Here is a 21,682-nt window from a genome sequence, read left to right on the forward strand (position 1 = left end):
TACAAAGTGGTGCACATGTGAGAAGTGGAACGAAAATCATACATGATTCCAAACATTTTTTACAAATATATAACTGCAAAGTGGGGTGTGCGTAATTATTCAGCCCCCTTTGGTCTGAGTGCAGTCAGTTGCCCATAGACATTGCCTGATGAGTGCTAATGACTAAATAGAGTGCACCTGTGTGTAATCTAATGTCAGTACAAATACAGCTGCTCTGTGACGGCCTCAGAGGTTGTCTAAGAGAATATTGGGAGCAACACCACCATGAAGGCCAAAGAACACACCAGACAGGTCAGGGATTAAGTTATTGAGAAATTTAAAGCAGGCTTAGGCTACAAAAAGATTTCCCAAGCCTTGAACATCCCACGGAGCACTGTTCAAGCGATCATTCAGAAATGGAAGGAGTATAGCACAACTGTAAACCTACCAAGACAAGGCCGTCCACCTAAACTCACAGGCCGAACAAGGAGAGTGCTGATCAGAAATGCAGGCAAGAGGCCCATGGTGACTCTGGACGAGCTGCAGAGATCTACAGCTCAGGTGGGGGAATCTGTCCATAGGACAACTATTAGTTGTGCACTGCACAAAGTTGGCCTTTATGGAAGACTAGCAAGAAGAAAGCCATTGTTAACAGAAAACCATAAGAAGTCCCGTTTGCAGTTTGCCACAAGCCATGTGGGGGACAAAGCAAACATGTGGAAGAAGGTGCTCTGGTCAGATGAGACCAAAATGGAACTTTTTGGCCAAAATGCAAAACGCTATGTTTGGCAGAAAACTAACACTGCACATCACTCTGAACACACCATCCCCACTGTCAAATATGGTGGTGGCAGCATCTCTTCAGCAGGTGCTTCTCTTCAGCAGGGACAGGGAAGCTGGTCAGAGTTGATGGGAAGATGGATGGAGCCAAATACAGGGCAATCTTGGAAGAAAACCTCTTGGAGTCTGCAAAAGACTTGAGACTGGGGTGGAGGTTCACCTTCCAGCAGGACAATGACCCTAAACATAAAGCCAGGGCAACAATGGAGTGGTTTAAAACAGACTGGCCCAGTCAAAATCCAGATCTAAATCTAATCGAGAATCTGTGGCAAGATCTGAAAACTGCTGTTCACAAACGCTGTCCACCTCATCTGATTATTATTATTATTATTATTATTATTGACTCAGGGGGCTGAGTAATTACGCACACCCCACTTTGCAGTTATTTATTTGTAAAAAATGTTTGGAATCATGTATGATTTTTGTTCTACTTCTCACGTGTACACCTCTTTCACGAGGAATTCCAATAAAATTGATTCATGTTTGTGGCTGTTCAGAATACTTTTGCAAGCCACTGTAGGTTAGATACCACAAAACGACAGTGTGCACTGTAAACCACATGGATCTGCAGGAAGCCGGGCCAACAATAAGAAGTCCATTAGTTATCTCTTAATTACGTCTCCTTTGGTAGTTTGCTTGTTTATCACCAAATATACAAAATTGTTTTCAGCAGATAAAATACAATGAATGTGTTAATGCAGGGAAAAACCCTCCATCTGCTTGTTGGGATCATATGTGGTCATATATATAATGGCCTCCCTACACTGTTAGGTAACCACATATGTCACATCACTTAACTGTTATGTCACTCCTGTGTTAATGCCTGGACGATGCCTTGAAAACTATGTCAGTGGGCAGCAACAAATCACCTAAGATAAGGGGTTAGACAAGAGGGCGACACTTATTAAACTGCAACTGAAGATGATTAATAACACAATGGAAACCACAGGTATATTTAACCATGCCGCAGCATTTTAAAGTTATAAATCAAATTTAATGAGATAAGCACACAATTTTTCTGCTCCAGAGCACATATGACACAAAAAGATGGAGAATGAAGTTTTCCTGCAGCTGAAGTAAATTAATAGCTTACTGATTTAAATTACATGGTAACTCGACGTGTGCTTTCTCTCCCAGGTAGGGAATGCTCGTGACCCCAGCCACCTCGCACAGGAGGTCATTTATTCAAATCACTGGTTCAAATCCAAATGCAACTGAATCCTTCTTAACTTTATCACCTTCTACACTGCAAACACTAACATAACAGAAAGAAAGTTACAGTTTAATTATGTCCAATAATGTGAAATAATGACATTATTGTAAAATAATGTAACATAAAAAAATATACGACTGTGTTAACCAAAATGACTCAGTGATTAACTACAGTCAGTAAAAGACAGGCTTTCATGTTAAAGCTGATTTAGTTCTGAACTAATTATCTCATCAGACTTATTTCCCTTCTCTACCTCAGTGGTTTTCAAAGGTTTTCCTGTATGTCCCACTTCAAACACAGAAAAGCATTCAGTCCCCAAACCCCCAAATTTCCATCCATCATTAATGCAAAAAAAAAAGAAAGAAAGAATAAATCTGTCTGCACAGCAACATCAGCACCCCTCCACCTTTTTTGGTAAAAGTTTCTTCAAAAGTCATATTCATTTGACTTCATATCACTCCATATAAAACCTACAGCGGCTCTGTAGGGCCTGCTCTATAGTTTGAGAAACACTCAGTACCAGATGAAGACAAATCAAGACAACTTATCTCTAAAATGTTTCCAACATTCTTCTAAGGGTTATGCATATTTCATGTGACAAGATATAAGGCCATCAAAATTAGATATGATGACTCTCCTGAATGCCCTCATTTGTAGTGTTTTAGGTCATTTTTCACCCATAATGTCAACAAAAGCACCTACATTTTCAGTCCACCTACATGGCAAAAAGTACCCAGTTTAGAGATCTTTTAAGTGTTTGACCTGATATCAATGTGATTGTTCAGAGTCAAAAAGAAACTTTTAATCCAAACTTGTTCAGATTCTCACTGCCAAAAAAGCAAATTTCACACTGGTCACAAAAGCTGAAGTAGATGTTTTAATCTGACAAAAACATGCAATGAAACCAGCATGTAGTGAAGATGACTGTCATTAAACAATCAAAACAACTTTATGTCAGTCTGATTTCTAAACATTTTGCAAATGTCATATATGGTATGGACAACAAACACTTAAAAAATCTACAAAGTCTGATTTTTTGTTCTTTCAAAAATAATTTAAATATGAGGGATGTTGAGCATATAGACATTTTTATGCTTTACTTCACAAATTTAATACCAGCCAGCCTATATATTACTACAGCCTCTCCGTTTGTTTAGTGTTCAAACCTAAAAATACCCCGAAGCGTATGCTACACATGGCATGTCCGGGTACCTACAGTCTGTTTTGCTGTTACATAAAACAAATCCATAAATCGCAAAGACAAAATGTTCCAGCGCTAAATACGAGCGCACATATAGCGGGGGTGGGGCACTGTCTCACAGTGCCCCACCCCCTTCCATACCGACCACGTCCCGGCTTCCTATAGACTTTATAAAATGCCCACAGTGCGCAATTTATAAAAACACACGCAAGGCTGACTCTCCTCGTACTGCGCAAACCCCCCGCACAGCTGCAGGTGAGCACGCCGATCTTCAGTCCATACTTTTAAAAGAGGAAAAAGGTAAAGACATGAGCGCTGATGATGAACAAGCGTCCACGACGATCACTTTGTGACATAACAACTGGAATCGCCGCGCTGTGTCGGTAAAGCTGTTTGTCACTTTTAATTCGCGCAAACTTAATTCAGATACGTTTTTGACTTTTCACCACGTGTTCACAAACACGGAGCGAAGAAACATCTCCAAAGCAAACAGCTGATTATTACCTGAGATAGTGGGCTAATTAACATTGTCTGAAGTTAGAAAGTTGACTGAGTTTGTTGTGGCACCTTATTGCAGATGATTTTTTTTTTTTTCCAAAAAAGAAAAACAAAAAAAGTTGTCAGCGTCTTATGAAAACAAAAACTTGCTCATGAAGCAGCGCCTGATGAGCAGTGTGACATTTAAAACGCCTAGAAGGACAGTTTTGTATCTAACAAACTCATGAGCATGAATAAGGGTGAAGACTTTGGATAAAAATGTTACAAAAGAAATTGTAATCTAAACTGGGGGGGTAATTTAAATTCAATTCACTGTACAGTGTGGGGTTTTTTTATGCTGTTCTTTTTATGCTGTCAGTTTGTGTGCAGGGCCAGCAGAGACTAACAGAGGGCCCGGTGGCGCCAGTGTCCGGCAGCCTCGCCTCTGTTAGTGCGCCCCAGGGTGGCTGTGGCTACATTGTAGCTTGCCATCACCAGTGTGTGAATGTGTGCGTGAATGGGTGGATGACAGGTTGTGTAAAGCGCTTTGGGGTCCTTAGGGACTAGAAAAGCGCTATACAAATACAGGCCATTTACCATTTAACATCTTTGTTGAGTCCTGGTCTTGCTGGAGTCCTGGCATGTGTATATTGTGTACATTTTGTACCTGGACAGTATAGAAGCTCGAAAATCCACTCACCCTTCCCTTTTACACTATTTTCCTGGTGTTTCTTTGAAAGGGACATTCACTTTTAGATTTAAACAAAGGATTTTTTTATTTTTTGTGAATAACACACAAAACCAAAAATCCTTTTTTTTTTTGTAATTAAACATTTGTGAAAGCTTTAAGTTTCTTTTAGATGTTTCCAGTTGTTCCATCACACAGGATCTTGTTCAGCAAATCCACACAGGCATGTCAACAATATACTCATGCCATAGTGATGAATGTAGTGGATGACCAGACAATAGCGTGGTTCAACTGCTTGATCACAGTCGCGTTGAGCATTCAGTCCTGAGCTGCTGTTGCATGTCAGGAGATTTTGACTTGGTCGACAGTTGTGCCACACATCTACCTCCGTCCCTTTCATATGTTTCGCTCACTCACAGTAGATCCCCTGCTGCTGGGGGGGGGGATTGAGCTCCAGTGGGCAGTAAATTGTGACATGAGGCGGGACCAAGACAGGAAGAAAGGAGAGTCTACGGGATTTCATTGGCTGTTTAGAATAAAGTACACAGTGTACCCAGCAAATGTTTGCTGGTCCTGGTGAATGTGTGACACTAATCCAGACTGACACCGTTCAGGTTTTAGTACCGATATTTGTGGGAAGCATGAAACGATGGAGTCAACCTCTTCACGTTTTTTTTCCCCCCCAGCTTTTACTGTTCGAAAGGGGAGATTTCTTTTGTGCATTGTATTGCATTTTTTGGGTCTACTAATTAGACTGAGGCCAATAGGGAACACATCAAGATAGGATGTCCATGAATGCACTAAATACTCGCGTGTCAACATGCCTCAAAGTCACTATCTGATTCTGTTTGGTATTTTTGAAACGTGGTCAGAAGTGACATGAAACCGGGAAACACCCTATTATTAACCATTAAGACTTCAAACAAACATGAATACTTCACAGATGAAGTGCATGTAGCAAACCACTCCTAAACTCTGACTCAGCTGCTTATCTACGCTGGGAAGCTCCTTGTGTCTTAAGATTCTTTCCCATGTACAAGCAATACATGTATATGAGTGTGTGTGTGTCTGTGAATGACAAGATGCAAACATTTGAGTTCCTGGGAATTAATGGAAATTCAGCAGAATATCCTCATCGGATCAGTTTGGAAATCTCAATTGAAATTGCAGCAGTGATTGAAATTAGTCATTAAGAAAGGTGTTAAAGTAAAGGTTAATTAATACTGGAAATTTAAACCCTTAAAATTAATGTCGTGTACTCTCATGTCAGAGGCTACATGATTGTAAACAACTGTGTTCTTGGTGAAATGAGAAAATTATGTAACGCAAACAGTCACAGCAGGAAATTAAAACACACTTAAATTAACAAACGTTAATAAGAGGAAATTATGTCCCAAGTTTCCAACCTGCACTGCTAGGAGCTTCTTGATGGGCCTTCCGGAGGTCTATGACATTTAATATTTGCCCTAATTGGAGATTAAATATCCACAGCAAGCTGGTTATTTAACAAACTAAACTTTAACATGTGACCTCTGAGATGGAACTGTTTTGCTGTCTTTCAATTTGCTACTATTCTCTTTACGTTTTGTTGACTAAGTGAGCTAATCCTGTCCGGCAGTTCTTGTTTTGGAAAGGCTGTGGAAGGGGTGTGTGAGGGTTTTTTGGGGGAAAGCAACCCACTGAGAGTAATGCGGTGTGACAGCGGTGAGTCTGTGTTGGAAAGGGGGCGTGTGCTCGTAGGCGAGCCTGAAGATCTGGTTGGGCAGGGGCTGTATAAAAAGGCGGAGCGCGGTGCAGAAGCTCTCTATAGTTCAAGTTCATCACGGTTTGGCATCTGTTATGGGTTTTTAAGCTGAGAAGTAGAAGGTCCCGCTGGCCAGTTGGAGTGAGATTCTCGACGTTGTTTTTTGGAAAGGTGAGAACCCCCCTCCAAAGGGGTTTTTATAAGACACAAGGACCAACTCTTAAAGCTTGGATTATATTTCCCTTTTTTCCTTTCCCAAGGGGTGTAACTCCAACCAGGTTGGCGCATTAATCCTTCACATACTGAATGTCTTACCTTCTCCACAATCCCTTTCCTTAAAATTCCCACAGCCTGCAGCGCAGATGCATCTCAGAGAAAAGTCACTTTGCTGTTTCTTTATGAAGCAAACACTTGTTGGTTTGCTTGTTGTAAGTCGAACCTTTTTGTGCATCATTATGCTGAGGTGGGATTTTTTTATTTTTTTTTTAGATGACCTAATGTCTAACCGTCTCATATCCTTACACCTTACTCCACTTTGTAGAGTCTTTTCCCTTTCTGGTGTATTTTATTTTTATTTCTCAAGCTACGTTTTTTTTTTTTTTTTTTTTTTTTTTAAATTTATTTTTTTAAATGTTTTTGTTCGACTATTAGTATCCAGTTTGTTTTAAACCAGCCCTCGCATCTGTCACATATGGGATTGTCCATATGTGAATGAACGAGACTGTCTTTCTCTTTGTTGCGTCTGTTTCTGATGCAGCTTGAATAGAGGCTCTGTTGCTCTGGTCCAAACATCATAATTTAATAAAGAGGTGGTGCTGAGGGGCATTCCTGGTAGAAAGCAAAATATGAAAAAAATCTGTGCAAAAAAAAGAAGGGCAAATCAAAAAGGATTCCAGATGTGAAACGATGGATTTAAGCACAAAGAAAGTGCTTCTCTGTACACATGAACGTTTTTTGTACCGTGGCTTCAGGCAGGGGATGTACCTTCCTCACGCATGGATCAGATGCTTTAGCTTTTTTCGCAAGCCAATCTTCTACTCTCCATCTTTTGGCAGCTACATCTCATTTTGAAATTCAGATCTTTGGTTATCTCGTGCTTTTCTAAAAGTCGATTAATCCCAGACTCTCAAAACACAAATGGAAATCCTGTTCTTGTTGTTTTTTATGTATTAATATTTCAAATTTACTTCTCCGTAGGTCTTGAACCAGCCCAGCTCTTGCATCAGCTTTAAACCACCTCACACCCAGTTAGCAGACATGATCATCAGACTGGGCAGGCTGACACCTGGATACTTCCGTCTCCTCCAGGTATGAACTTTATGTTCTGTCACTTTATTAATGAACATATTATTGATAGATGCTTTCACACTGATCTCCATCCACTGAGCCATCTGCAGGAGTAATGTGGCTTTTTAAATCCTTTCAAAAACCCTCTTGTGCAAGCTTAATGGGACTTCACCTTTATCCTCCCTTTGGTCACCCAGTATTCATATCGTCTTTATTTCATGCTTACATAAGCATTTACATTCGCTTTAGACGAGGGGCTCAGTGACCCACAATCTGCTTTCAACACAAACGTAATTAGGGGTGACACTAATCATTGTGATACCATATACTCTCGGCTCCTTTTGTTCCACCCGCGGTCGGCATAATCCACGCGTCACTTGTGTCAGTTCGTACGTCTCGTTAGCTGTGGACATTTTGTGTTTGCTTATGTGCGCCAATTTGGAAACAAAGCCTTGTTTCTATATCAGAAATGATAATGACTATGAACTGCTAAAAAGTTACAGCTAGCTCTGAAAACAAATGCTATTTGTGGGCTTTGTCCTCTTACTGGAGGCCACATCTTGCCACGTATATTCTTTTTAACGAGTGAGGGAATTTTAAATTTCCAAAGCCGTATAGGAATTCAAATGATCTTGGAGGTGGCTGTACATTCAGAAGCTGTTTACAGTACACACCATCCAATGTAGGCATCACTTCCTAGTATTTTCATTCCTGGTATAGTTCCTTTTTACTTCTTGTTCCTCTTTGACTAAAATCTCTTAGTCTTGTAAATTTTTAATCGCCGTTTCTGAACATTGGGTCACATGGCACAGAGCTGTGGAACTGAAGTTGCAGATGTTGGGCTTTTTTTTTTTAAAGTATGAAGTTTTTTTTGTCCACTGCTCTCTGACCCTTTTCCCCTTCTCTGCAGAGGCAAGTAGCAGGTCAGGTGCAGGCGCAGCCACAAGACCGTACTGTCAACCAGATAGCCATGATGCTGGCCATCATGGGCCTGAGTTTGTCTTACTACAGTGCCAAACAGATGACGGAGAAGGTGAATGCCCAGCCTGCACCCTGAAGAGGCTCGACTGCCGGTGCCATTCGTCGAAATAATGGATGGACCGAACTTTTCTCACCTCACAGTCATAATCACACTTTGAATTTCTGGGATCCCTCACTTACCACGTGCAAAACTTTCTGACCGGGCACTGAGTGTTTTCTACTCTTTCTGTTGCCAGGACTTTCAGGATTTATCGGGATGGGTCACTCTGGGTCATGTTTGGACTCTTTTCTGTTGACCGGTTTGGGTGGGTGATCAAAACCTTGACAGCTAATTGTATCTGAATGCTGTCAGTGCTGTTCTGAGCTATAAAAAGCAGAGAAACCTAAACTGTGAAACAAGCTTGTTCAAAAGGAATTTAATGATATGAACAGTAATGCCTTTTTAAGGGAACGCTAACTGCAAGTGAAGTTTACCTGGTAATGAAGGGAAGACAGGCTCAGAATGTGGAAAAAGGGTTTAAAAATGTAGCTTTAAATTTTTTTTTTTTTCCTTTGACCCAAAGAACCTTGCATAGCCCTGTGAACAGGGCTATGTCTATACAAAGATGTCTATACACCAATTGGCCACAACATTTTAAAGTTTTGTAGGTAGGTTCTCCTCATGTTGCTGAAACCACAGTGGCTGGATGTGGATTCTGTGACTGATGCTCGTTCCACCTTGTGTTCGTTAAGTTGTCCCCAAGAGTTTTTGCGGCACGTCGGAGCACATCGCTCTGCTGGGGGGAGTCTGCTGCTGTGGGGGGGTGCCATTAATATGAGGTAGCGCGTTTGGCCTTCAACAATGTTATTAAAACTAGGAGCCAAGTCAGAACGTAACACTGTAAACATATGATCGAAATGATGTTAATCCTTTCACCTGCCAGTGGTTTGAATGTTGTGGCTGATCTGTGTTTATAAAATTGTATCTGCCAGGTGTCTGAGATTAAGTGAATATTTGCACAGAACTAAAGAAACATGTACATGTTACAGTGGATATGCAAAGGGACTAAACTCTACTTTTTTTTTTCTGGTTGTGATTTCACTGTTTTAACAATACTTTGTGAAGTCCTGTGTGCAACTACCTTGATTAGCACCCTGGCTAAGAACCCTCCTTCTGGGATGTACTAATTTTAGTGCAGACTTTACTGAAATGCATGGTTGTGCAGAACTTTAATCCAAACAAATCTCACGAGTCCCTTTTGTTTTTATGAATGTATCACTTTATTTTCGTATTGACTTAATAAAGCTGTGAATATTTTAACATGTAGAAAAATCAATTGTTCTTGGCACAGTTTCTTCTGAAATTAAAATGGTGGCGGCAGCGTACAAACCGCTGTGAGGTTGGCACAGGGAGCTGCACAGCTACAGCATTTCCTGCAACACAGACTCGTGTCATCTGCACGCAACAGGATGTGGTCACTCATATGTAATGTCTCCCTTTTCAAATGAGGCAGCTATATTTTTTTTTTTCTTTGTCTGCCAGTGCAATCTAATACTTGTGGTTTTGTAGATTAGCACGCTAGTCAGTTGGAAATCTATGCAATACATGCATCTGCATGTTGAAAAATGCAGAACGTATGCTGGAAACAACCAAGTCTTTGAGCTCCAGTTTTCTGTTGTCCTTTATACTGAATCTTGGATGATGGTCAAAACAAAACCTTATAAACCAAAATCTTCATTATAACATGGTGGAAATGTTCAAGTTCCTCAGCAGAGGTGTGCTGGCCATCGGTCAAGTGCAGCAAAACGTGACAGGTTAGTCACACAAAACCGACCCCTCAGTGTCTTGGTGCTCGATTCGTGCCATGCTACATACAACAACAAATGTGAGTGCGCTACATTTGCAATTGCTTTTCTGCACGTTCTCCCTTTCTCTTGCAGGGTGTGGAGGGTATAAAGTGCGCATGCCTGCTCACAAGCTGATGTGATGCCCTGCGACAGGCTGAGAACTCGTTGGGTGCCACGTGCACCCTCTGCTCCCGCCATTAGCTCCTCCTCCCCACGTTACTGGGGAAAATCTTCACTGATGCTAGCATCAGGACACGGCCCTTAATGAAGAGCGCCTATTGGTTGACCGTTGATGCGTCATCAAAATCTGTTCTGAACCACAGAGACAAAAGAATGGGGATAGGGTCATCGGTAGCGAATGTGGATTGGAGGATGATTATTTGGGATGGAGGTTGGGGGTGGGGGCGCGTTCTCAACTAACAAATCTTAATTAAAGGCACTTTGGATTACGCTCAGATAAATGACCCCAATATTCAAAACCAAGTGAAGTTATTTAGAAGAAATAGCTTTGCAGACATTTGTTTTAGGGCAGAAATATATTCAGGAGTTGGTGACATTCAAAGCAGTAGTGCAGGAAATTTAAATGAACTGTGAGTCTCATCCTCAGATAAAAATAAACTTTTATTATGAGTTCAAAATCTCTCAGAAAGATGAACTCCACTTATAGGTGCATGATATTTCAGTCCTGAGCTCATCAAGTATATATTCATTCTCTCATATTGCTAGTGTTTTTTATGGGTTTCACTCTTGAGATCACAGGCAGTGTGTTTAATTTCACTACATTTTTAACACAATATGCAAAGAAGCTAAAGTGTGTTGTTCCTTTAAAAAAAACAACTAAACCTCTTGTTCGAGGCTTCCTTTAAGACTAGATCTTGTTATGAGTATAAAGCTAAAGTGTAATTTTGTTGTATCTTAGGCTAAGGGCCTTTGAAGACCCCCTGTTCGGTTATTTTTAAATAAACAGATAACAAACATGAGTTTATGGTAACTAAGCTACTAATGCTAGAAGGAAATAGTCTACTAAATATTTCATGAGAAAGACCTACTGACACGAGTAGGTGTGTCTTGTGAATTTCTAGTTAGACACTCTCAGGTTAGGAAACTGCAAAAAAGAATCTGAAGCCACAATTCCAGCTAACAGTTTCAACCCCAAAAAGCAGTATTGTAACTATATTTCCAGGCCTCATTATCTTATTTAGCTTATACACTGTATATAAAAATAACTATAGCCAATGTAACTTTACACTGATGTCTCAACAAATATATTTGGACTTTTTTTGGTGTCATTTTAGGAGAGCAAATGGTGAAATGCTAAGTTATCAGCTAATGCTAGCAAGCACGGTTAGAAAACTGCACCCATAGACTGTATGGGTGGATAGCACAGACAGAGATACCTGCTAATTTGTGCTAAGTGACAAATAACATACTAGAATTTCAGTCATGAAAACAAAGTCTTGCTGTAAAAGGCGCCAGCACCAAAACCCAGCTCTCAGGTCCAATTTCACAGCAATGAAGCCTAGCAAACAGCTGCTGGCTACAGCTGCTTGTGCCAGCACTCACCTGTCAGTCAAAGCAGCCACTCCTCCAAGTTTAAGTAATCAAGTTCAAATGGGTGAGGTATACCCTGGTGACATTTATCAAGAAGTGGTAAATGAGCTGTAGAGACCCAAACTGGTCTCTGGAGATGGCTGTAAACATGTTTCTCTGCTGTAAATGAACATTTTCACATGGGAGTCACCAGGGTCTTTTTTTCTGGTTGCTCCGTGATTGGTGATTGTCTTCAAGACTTGAAACATCACAACAGAAATGAAATGCTGAATGCAGAAGTGTTGCATCATTAAATAAATCTTAAATTAAAAAATGAAGCATTATTATTAAAAACCTATAATTTAAAGGTTGCAACAAGTTGGATGTCTGGGTGTAGCTGGTGCAGAAATGTAAAGAAATGCTTGTAATTAAACTATATTATAGTCATTATAGGCTGTGTTGCACCATAAACCTCTTTTGTGCTCAGATATTCCTTGCAGATTTATTAGACGTGTGAAAACGTGTAAACACAAAGCTCATCACAGTGCAGGGAATGTGCGCAGACCACGTCAGGTCACATCTATGGCAAAGTCAGGCTGGGGAGACGGCAGCATGCACGTGCCTGGCTGGAGCATGTGCTGGATTGGGGGTTCACTGTGGGGTGGCCTCTGGCCGGGGAGCCACTGTTTTGACTCCAACGTGCAGACTGCAGAGAACAGCGTGTCTCTCACATGCCACACACTCCCATCCTGCAGCACATCATCAGCATCCATTTTTATCTGGTGCCCCACTGAAGCCTTCAGTCTAACTATTTATTTTTGGGTCACCATAAAATTTTGTCTTTTTTTTAAATAAAAAAAAAAAAGGATTATATTTATAAAAAGGGGCTTTTCATTTTTTAAATAAAAAGACCTGTTTAAAAATGTAAAGTGATTAGTAGAAAACTCACCTATTTTGATAGGTGACAATAGAAGTTAATGTCTCTCTATCTCAGCCCTTTAACCTTCCTGGTCAGTGATGTAGGGCGTCATGTTCTGTCTCTTAATCGCTCTCTGCTTTTTTTTCCCCCTGTGGATCACATTTGGTTGGGATTTACTGCAAAGCTGCTTAACGCTCAATTTGAGGGCTGTTTGTTTCTCTGTTTCTGGGCTCAGATGTTTTGTGTTTTTTACCCACAGGGTTTATCATCTTTGTGCTTTTATCACCTTTATGCGATGCCACTCCTTATAGAGAACTATATAAAGAAACACGGGTCTCGACATCTGCCAAACCTGTTTTTAGTGAATCAGTTTCACACCAGTGGGTTTTTTACATGCAACCCAAAGTAACAAAGCACATAATGCATAAGAATAAAGGAATTGAAAGCAACTAATATCACATCTCAATCAAAATTAACAAATTTATTTATGAATGGCAGGTCAGAAATCAGTTTACTACTGCTGGTGAAAATCAGAAAAAACTATGGTGAGCTGTAAAATTGTCCTTTGGGTAGCAAAAGGAAGGGTCTACCTTTGACAGGGGTGATAGGTTAAGTCAAGGAATCAGGACAGTTACCCACCATGTGTTATAGCCTGCATATACATGCTTATCAGGACAGTCTGAGATCTGTAACAGTTCAAAGTGTTGACTTGTCAGAGCAGGAATCGTAGGGATCAAAGCATTTTTTAAATATCAGATCTGGCTGGTGATACTGTAAATGCAGTGTTTATGCTTCAATGAGCACTAAAATTGAAGTTAATCTTACTATGATGATCATAGTGTGAGTTTGTATGTAGCCTATCTCCTTGGTGGGTCAGTGTGAATGAAACACAAATCCAATTCTTTGGATTTTCATCTATATTATGTTCATTTCATCATTCAAAATTTGTATTCAAGATGGAATTTTGTTTGAGTCACGATAAAACGAAAAATATAAAATGAAGAATACAAAAAACTACCACAGGCTTGTTTAGATAACTGCCTAAATAAGTATCAGAGGTGGTTAGACTTGCTTCTAGGAAAGCTTTGATTGCAAGTTAGATTTTACTGGCAGAGGAGAGACTCCAAGCGTGTTGCGAAAAAGCAACACTGATTAGTCAGATCTGTTTAGTTGGATCTGAAAAATCATTTTGGTTTGGAAAAAATAATACAATAAAGAGTAAATTATGCTGTTGGTGTGAACAGTTGCATTAACAGTAGGTGAGTCGCAAGTGAATAATCAGATTGGACCAATCAGCACCAGTACTGAATAAAAAAAAAATCATGCAAAGATCATAAAATCGACTCTTTTGACATCTTGACATAGCTACGTATGAAATTGGCCGTGATACAACTTGATTGAAATTCTCCCAGCTGCTGTGTGCTCGTGAGATTTGATGAACCCAAGTTTGCATCAGAAAAATTCAGAATTTCGTGTCTTTTTTTTTCACAAGATGTTTCACGTCTTAAGGCCTCGATAGTGGTGCATTTGCTTGTACACAGGAAGTGTTGTTCATGTCTTGTTTCTTGGGGACACTCACATGGAATCACAGTTCTTTTTGAAATCATAGGATTAAGCTGTGAACACAGAGATATGATTTTTATTGCTGACAAAAGTTGCATAGTTTTGATTCTAATTTTATTAAAACAATGTTTATTTTTTTAATCTAGAAAAAAACTTTTTTTTTTTTTTTTTTACACAGGCTAAATCTCACCAATCGCAATCCTTTCCTGATATAAGAATACGATTCAGTTTAGTTTCAAAACTTTTCAGATGTTTCACAACAGAGCACATGGGAATGTGACGTGCCACGGAGTGTGCCATGCGAAACTCAGACGGAAATAACTGAATGTGGAACCAGAAACTTGTTACACCACAACTTTTTCACTCTGTCACACAAGTTCGTGCCTGCACTGTCACAGAAAGATAGCATTTAACAATCCAGGGTCTCTGTATAATTTTGCTGCAGAGCTGTAAACAGCTTCATCATTAAGTTATTATAGATGTGTAGTAAAATGGTACAAATCTGAGTCTGGAAATGTAAAGTGACAACTTCCAACCTGATTTGTTGTGAACGTTTTAGTCGTTTAGAATATCACTGATTTATTTTAAATAATTATTTTAAAGATTTATTTTTTATTAAACCGAGTTCAGACTATTTCTTTTGTTGATCAAATCCACAGCCAGAGATTGTTGTTTTAACCCCAACATGGTTTGATGAGCACAGTTTGTGTATGAGGGCAGCAGAGCCACAGAGCTGCTGATTTCCTGACTGTATTGCTGGGGAATGTTTGTGAGAATACCACAGAGCCAGAGCTGGAAATAGGCCGCGGTTTGGGAATTACACTCTCGCTCGCTCTCTTAAACGCTGCATACTCTCATTATTGTCTCCCTCTGAGAGGTTTTTTTTGTCATGTGAGGTTTCACAGATTATTACTGTGGAGATAAAAGGCGCTTTCATAGATTTTCTTTTATGAAAACTGCCTATTTGTGAGCTTTATGTGTTGCTTTTAATCGATTTATAAGTGCAAATGTTTCTGTAAGTCTATTTTCTTGTAGATTATTATTTACTTTGCCTACTTTATCTTATTTTTCTTATATAGTAAGTAAGTAAGTAAAGTTTATTTATATAGCACCTTTCACAGGCATGTGTCACAAAGCGCTTTACAAGTTAAAAACACAATACTGAGAAATGTAGACATGTTTTTCTTCTCTGTTTTAGAGTTATAGCTAAGGTGAGCCAAATGTTTTACAGTCTCAGAGCTAAGCTCATGTTTCCCAGCTATATGTTAGCAATTGATATATATGATCCTGAGGGCATGCCTTTGGGCCTTGTTATCTTCTTTTCAAAGTTATGACATGACACATGACAACTCCACTCTTGTTTTACCATTTATTTTTTCTCTTGAAAATACACAGTTGATTTAAAGCTCGAATTTATCTGCAACTGATTTGAAGAATACACAAATGTATAAATGAAGTAGAGCGTTTTGGCAGAAAAGCTACTTAATGGTAATGTGATGATTATCTTGGTATATATTTACACATGTAATTACCAGACTGTGTGGCCTTAGACATTTCGATTCGTTATAAACAAACACAGCAAGAACTGGCAGTGTGCCGGTTATTTATGCAGTGAGTTTGGGTTAGATGTCTTTGCTCGGTCATATTTGGGCATTTATTACTCATTTGTTCTCAGTCTGTGTCCAGACTTTCATGATAGGCTGAGGATTTTTGGTCCAGAAACATACTTTACACGAAGACATACTGTGATCTTGTTTATATTAGAGGACAAAATGCTTTAGCTTAAAGTTTGACATGTTTTCCTGTTCAGAGACTTTCCCAGTGCCATACAATGGGAGAAATAATTATTTGATCCCCTGCTGAATTTTTCTCACTTAAGTTTGCTTGCTTACCAAGAAATGAAAAGTCTCTAATTTTATAGTATTTCCATTTTAATCGAGAGAGACAGAATATTTACCAGACGTCTGGAAGTTAAAAATTTTCACACAATTTTTAAAAAAAATTGATCTACATGTCACTGAGTGAAAAAAGTATTTGTTCCCCATGCAAAAAACCGAGTTAATACTTGGTGGAGAAACCCTTGTTGGCAAGCACAGTGCTATGATGCTTGTTGTAGTTGGTCTCCAGGTTTCCACTCAGCTTAGAAGGGATTTTGGTCCACTCGTCTTTACCAAGTTTCTTGGTTGCTGCTTCGTAACTCAAAGATTTTCTATAGGATTGAGGTCTGGACACTCCACTGGCGTGCACAGATAGAGACGAGGTGGTGCTGAAGCACTTGCCCTTTTGCCCTCAGTCCAAAAAAGTGCCCTTTTGAAAGACGTGATTTTTTTTTTTTTTAAAGCTGCGCGATTTAAAAAGGTGTGAAAATAATGGCTTGATTTGTGCCCCTTCTTCAAAGACACCCGAACCCTGTCGCTTTTTCACTGTCACCGTGTCACGTGAACACGCTTGCAGTTCATTTGTTGTGAGGCGTGTAGCAGCGGCATGACACAGGACTACTTGGAGTAGGCATAGTAGGCTAACTATAGCGACTGGGAGCCACGGCGGACAACACGGCAGCTCTTTCCCTTCCCAACCAGTCGGGTAACCCATGAATCGAGTGAAATTATTCTGTTTGCCCTCTAAGACCAACCTGCAATTGTTTTGTTGTGAAGTAGCCTGTCAGAAACTGCACATGACAAACTTTGCCAGCTTACCCCTCCATCCATCCATATGGATAAACAAAAAAACGACACATTTAAAATGTAACCTAAACCATTTAGGCAACCCCACTCTCCATCAATTCCGACCTTTTTGCATACACTATTGAAAATATCACGTTATGCTATAGGCTAAGGCTACATGCCGTTAGGCAGAGGGCTCTTTTGAGCCCATTTTTCGTTACAAATTTTAGGATGATCTCACGGAAATCTGTGAATAAATACAAAGTTTTCAAACTGAAGTCAGTGACAGGAAGACATCACACTTTTTAGAGATGGAACTGCAGAAAAACCTAAAACCTTGACATGATTATGAATAATAGAATTATGGACGTTTCTCCGTTTTTGTGGATTAGCCTTTCCATAACTAACGTCAACTACTGTCCTACTTTGGTAAGATTGAAATTAATGTCTTTGACTGTCTTTAGTAGGTGTCTCCTGTGAGAAAGTTAGAACACCGTCCAACTGTCTAAAGATGCAGTCTTTAGCCTAACTGGTTGTTACTGACTCAGCGATGCTCGCAGACATTTACGCACTGTGTTGTGACCTGATTGTGACAGAACAGTGACGTTGTTATTGGTAGTTTGAAGGGTACGGTGTTGGGGGTGGTGCATGTTAAAAGTTTTGAGAAGCACTGGTTAGACATGTTAATTTTTTTTGGTGTAACATATTGGCAACATTAACACATTAATTTGCTAAAGGAAAAATAGGCAGTTCCCAATTGCCTGTGAAAACGACCATTCTGCCCTGTTCTTGTAATGACCACAGTCAGTCTTATTCGTTCTCATACATTTTGGTCTATTTATTTACTAATTTCAGCAAGCATAATGCCTAGGAAAGAGAGGCTGAGAAAGGAGAAAATAAAAGTCAAATTGCATTTAACCTGTGCGATTTTTTTATTATACAAAGAAAAGGTTTTCCACATATGCAAAAAGTGCCCTTTTTTCCCCCTGGAGCACTTGCCCCCCAAAATGTCTGTGCACGCCACTGGGACACTCCATGACCATATTGTGGTTCCTTCTTTAACCACAACTGCCACTCTGCCTAGACCTCTTGCCTCTCAATTTCAACCATATACAAAATTTTCTAGATCTACCACTTGTTTTTAGTCATTGTCTCGCTGGAGGACTGATCCTATCTATTCTGACTGATAAAGGAGAGTCTCGTCCAAAATGTTATGGCAGTTGGCACCATCCATCGGCCGCTCAAGGCAGTGGTCATCATGTATGCTTAGCAGAAAAAGAATCCCAAACCTTAATGTTTCAATCTCCATGCTTGACAGTAGCGATGGCATTTTTGGGTCATATCCAGCTTCTCTTTTTCCTCAAAAAACAGTGGATCGAGTTCATGCCAAAGAGTTCAGTTTTGATGTAATCTAACCACAGCAATTTCTCCCGAAACCTCTCTGAATCATTTATATTGACTGACAAACTTAAGACAGGCCTGTACTTGTGCCTTCTTAACAGGAGGACCTTGCGGGCACAGCGAGATTTCAGTCCATTACGGTGTTACCGATTGTGTTTTCAGTGACTGTGGTTCCAGCTGCCTTCAGATAATTAAAAAGCTCCCTCTGTTTGGTTTTGGGCTGACCCACCAGCAGACTTTGTATGGAGCTCCAGGCCAAGAGCGATTGATAGTCATTTTTATATTTCTTCCATTTCATTGCACCAACAATTGTCAACTTCTCATCAAGCTTGGTCTAGTAGCCCACTGAAGCCTTGTGAAATTCTGCTGTCTTGTCCTTGACGTCCTTTGACAACTCTTTGGTCTTGCCCATGGTGGTGGAGAGGCTGGAATGGGGGTGTGCTTTATGCACCTAGTGAGTTGAGATCAGGGGTATCTGTAACTGGTTGATTCTAATTCTGGCTGGGTTGTAGGGGATCAAATACTTATTTCCCTCAATGACGTGCAAATAAGTGTATAACTGTTATGTTATGTGTATTTTCTGGGTTTTTGGTTGATATCCTGCCTCGCTCCATTAAAATAAAACTACCATTAAAACAGAGACTGCTCAAATAATTTTTTCCCCCGTTATTTCTACCTGCTGAATCAGGGTAAAATTTAAGTTCTACAATGACTTCTGTGAATTAATAACAATGTCCAATCAATTTTCACTGTGTCAGCTGTTTATACCTGCATCTTTATGGACTTTAATCTATGCGCTTGCATGCTGGAGTGTACTGTACATAACAAAGCTGTAGTCAAGAACAGCTTTGTAACTTGGCTTACATTAAATGTCTTGTTTTCCCTGCCACACAAGTCGATCATGTCCAAACGAAAGACACGCTCCTCTGTTATCTCCCCGGCCCCTTCCCCATTTCCTTTTCTGTCACTGCTATATCACACAGCACCTGATTTAGTTCCAGATACACCAGTAGCTGTTCCAGAGCTCCACGCCCAACACTGCTATAAAGAGAATTCAGTGTTGAATGATAGATGTTACGTCCTAATCCCCTCATCTCATTCCCCTGATCCTTCCATCTAATCTTCCAATGGGAGCAGCCCCCCTCTTCACCTCTTCACAGATACTATTAACAGGCTATCGCAGGTTAATTTTGGAGGCAACATTTAAAGACAGGTGTGCATGGATATCTGAGAGACGGGTGTTGCAAGAGGCGCTGCAGAGGCATGTGGTGCTCCGTACGAATGTCGATTGTAAACTGCGAAGTTACATCTACTTGAAACCGCGAGGACACCCAGCACCAGAAAATTTACTGCCAGTGCTCGCTTGTGAACTTTTCTGGATCCGAGTGGCGCCTCGACACCCCAAAGAGCTGTCAGATGATTAGTTTGGCAAGGGTGAGCGAAAGAAGTTGTTTGAGCTCCATCATATGAGGTCATTTGGCTCGATTGCATGACATGATTCACAGCTCTGTACACTGGTCATTTATTTATGCTTGCAAACATGCTGCCATATAACCCCTCGCAACAAGCATATTTATATATGATCACATCTGCTCACACACACAAGTATGTGTTATTGTATATAAAAGAAGCCAGACCTTTTCCTATATTACTTTTTAGTGCAGCTACAACCAATTTCATGATCTGTGTGCATCTATATTTCTATCAGAGGTTTACATCTGCTTTAAATCTTTGAATGAATCTTTTGACTCTTCATGTATGACTGTGAATGTTTTTCTTCCTGGCCAATAACTTCAAGCCAGCTGCAGGAAAACTACCTTCATCCATGCATTCAAAATCTGGATTAGCCGCTTCACAGCCGGTTTGAACAGGTTATATCTAGTAAAAAAGTATAAGCGGGCATGCGTCCACATATACAATTAGACAAAAGGGTTGGACTTTCTCACCGATGTCCTCAGGGGATTTTGTCAGTGTGTAAATAACAAACTGTTGCACGTACTGTACAATCAGACATAAATATATGAGCATAGACGTGACTACGAATATATTACTGAAGTAACTATCAAGCTTCATAGAGATTCAGTATATCTGAAATACATTAGGTTAAAAGTCTTGATTGTGATTTTCATGGTTGTCATGGTTATGATTCTGGGATCCTGGTGCAAGGAAAAACCTGTGTGGATTTAACTGCAAGAGAACCACTTTTCTAGGAAACACCACTGTCTTTCAACACTGAGTCATATTTCAAAGGTGTTTCCCAGCTGTCATTTCACAATGCGCCAAACCTTTTAAAAAGTTAATGAACTGAAGTTTCGAATCTGAACTCTTTCTATGTGGAAGTGTGGTTTCTGCTTTGCCTTGCTTAAATAACTGAGGTTTTTTTTAAAAAAAAGATATCATCTGGATGGTAGTACACAGTGTATCAGTATATTGTTTAACACCTTTGCAGATGTGGAAGTTGGCCGTGTGCACCAAGAGCCATACCAAAACAGTTTGCAGCTTTGGAATCTTACGTTATTTAGTCTTTTTGATAAAATAGGTTACTTGGGATTAGAGCTGGGTTCATTTCCACAGGTACTCGTACACACTGGACTGGTCACCAATCAATATTAGGGCCAAAACAACACACATCCACTTACTCTCACATCCACCCCTAAAACTAGTTTCAAATCTCAAATGAACCTAACAGGCATGTCTCTGGACTGTGGGCATAATTCCCTGTGCAATTCACAGGGAACACATTCAAGCTGCAAACAGAAAGGCCCAATCTGAGCAGGATGTTGTGGTAGATGACAGTGCTAAATTCTGCACTACTGTGCTGCACCTCTTCACTGTCTCCACACTTCCTCATTTGTGGAATATGATTAGACTGCAAACTGTGTGCTTTTTCAAATGCTATGCCCTTTGCAATCACTGCATGTACTGCTAACTGTGAAATCTACCTCCAGCATTGCACAAGTAATGAGAAAGTTAGAGGTGTACTTTCTTCAGAAGTGTCCTTTTGTATGCATTTTTGCTAAGTTGTTAAAAAAAAGTGCTACAAATAACCTTGAGAGTTCTTATGTAAACCAGGAGCTTGATGCCAAAATGACGATCATGGAAACATAACGACAATACGAACTTGTTTTGGAAGGTAAGAAGAGCTTTGAAAGGGCATTTTATTGTGTGTTACACAACTGCTGGCACGACAGGAAGCAACTGCACTGAAACTCGCACGCCTGCAGATCCTTGTAAAAGAAACATGCAATATAGAATACAGAAAAACACGCGGATGCACAACTTTATTGTTTAAGCTTATGCAACTCACCACGCCTTACTAAGAACCCGTGTGATATATTACATTTACATTTAGCCATGTTTTCATTTGCA

General features: G+C 40.0%; 1 protein-coding gene across 1 annotated transcript; it reads left to right on the forward strand.

Moving 5' to 3' along the window:
• Positions 1-6,086: 6,086 nt before the first annotated feature.
• LOC146563991 (uncharacterized) lies at positions 6,087-9,722 on the forward strand. Its single transcript, XM_085290204.1, has 4 exons — positions 6,087-6,155; positions 6,209-6,313; positions 7,340-7,450; positions 8,340-9,722. The coding sequence occupies exons 1-4, from the start codon at positions 6,087-6,089 to the stop codon at positions 8,484-8,486; spliced, it is 432 nt and encodes a 143-aa protein (XP_085146330.1). The 3' UTR covers positions 8,487-9,722.
• Positions 9,723-21,682: the final 11,960 nt, after the last annotated feature.

This window comes from Mchenga conophoros, linkage group LG11 (assembly GCF_057382185.1).
Source record: "Mchenga conophoros isolate Kocher_MC1m ecotype Shallow Benthic linkage group LG11, M_conophoros_male_GT1.1, whole genome shotgun sequence".
NCBI lineage: Eukaryota > Metazoa > Chordata > Actinopteri > Cichliformes > Cichlidae > Mchenga > Mchenga conophoros.

What these genes read in the sequence shown, in the direction of transcription:
- LOC146563991 (XM_085290204.1), top strand. Translation starts at nt 6,087, where the DNA reads ATGCGGTGTGACAGCGGTGAGTCTGTGTTGGAAAGGGGGCGTGTGCTC. An exon ending in CGACGTTGTTTTTTGGAAAG is followed by an intron (nt 6,314 to 7,339) that starts GTGAGAACCCCC and finishes ACTTCTCCGTAG; the next exon opens with GTCTTGAACCAGCCCAGCTC. An exon ending in GATACTTCCGTCTCCTCCAG is followed by an intron (nt 7,451 to 8,339) that starts GTATGAACTTTA and finishes CCTTCTCTGCAG; the next exon opens with AGGCAAGTAGCAGGTCAGGT.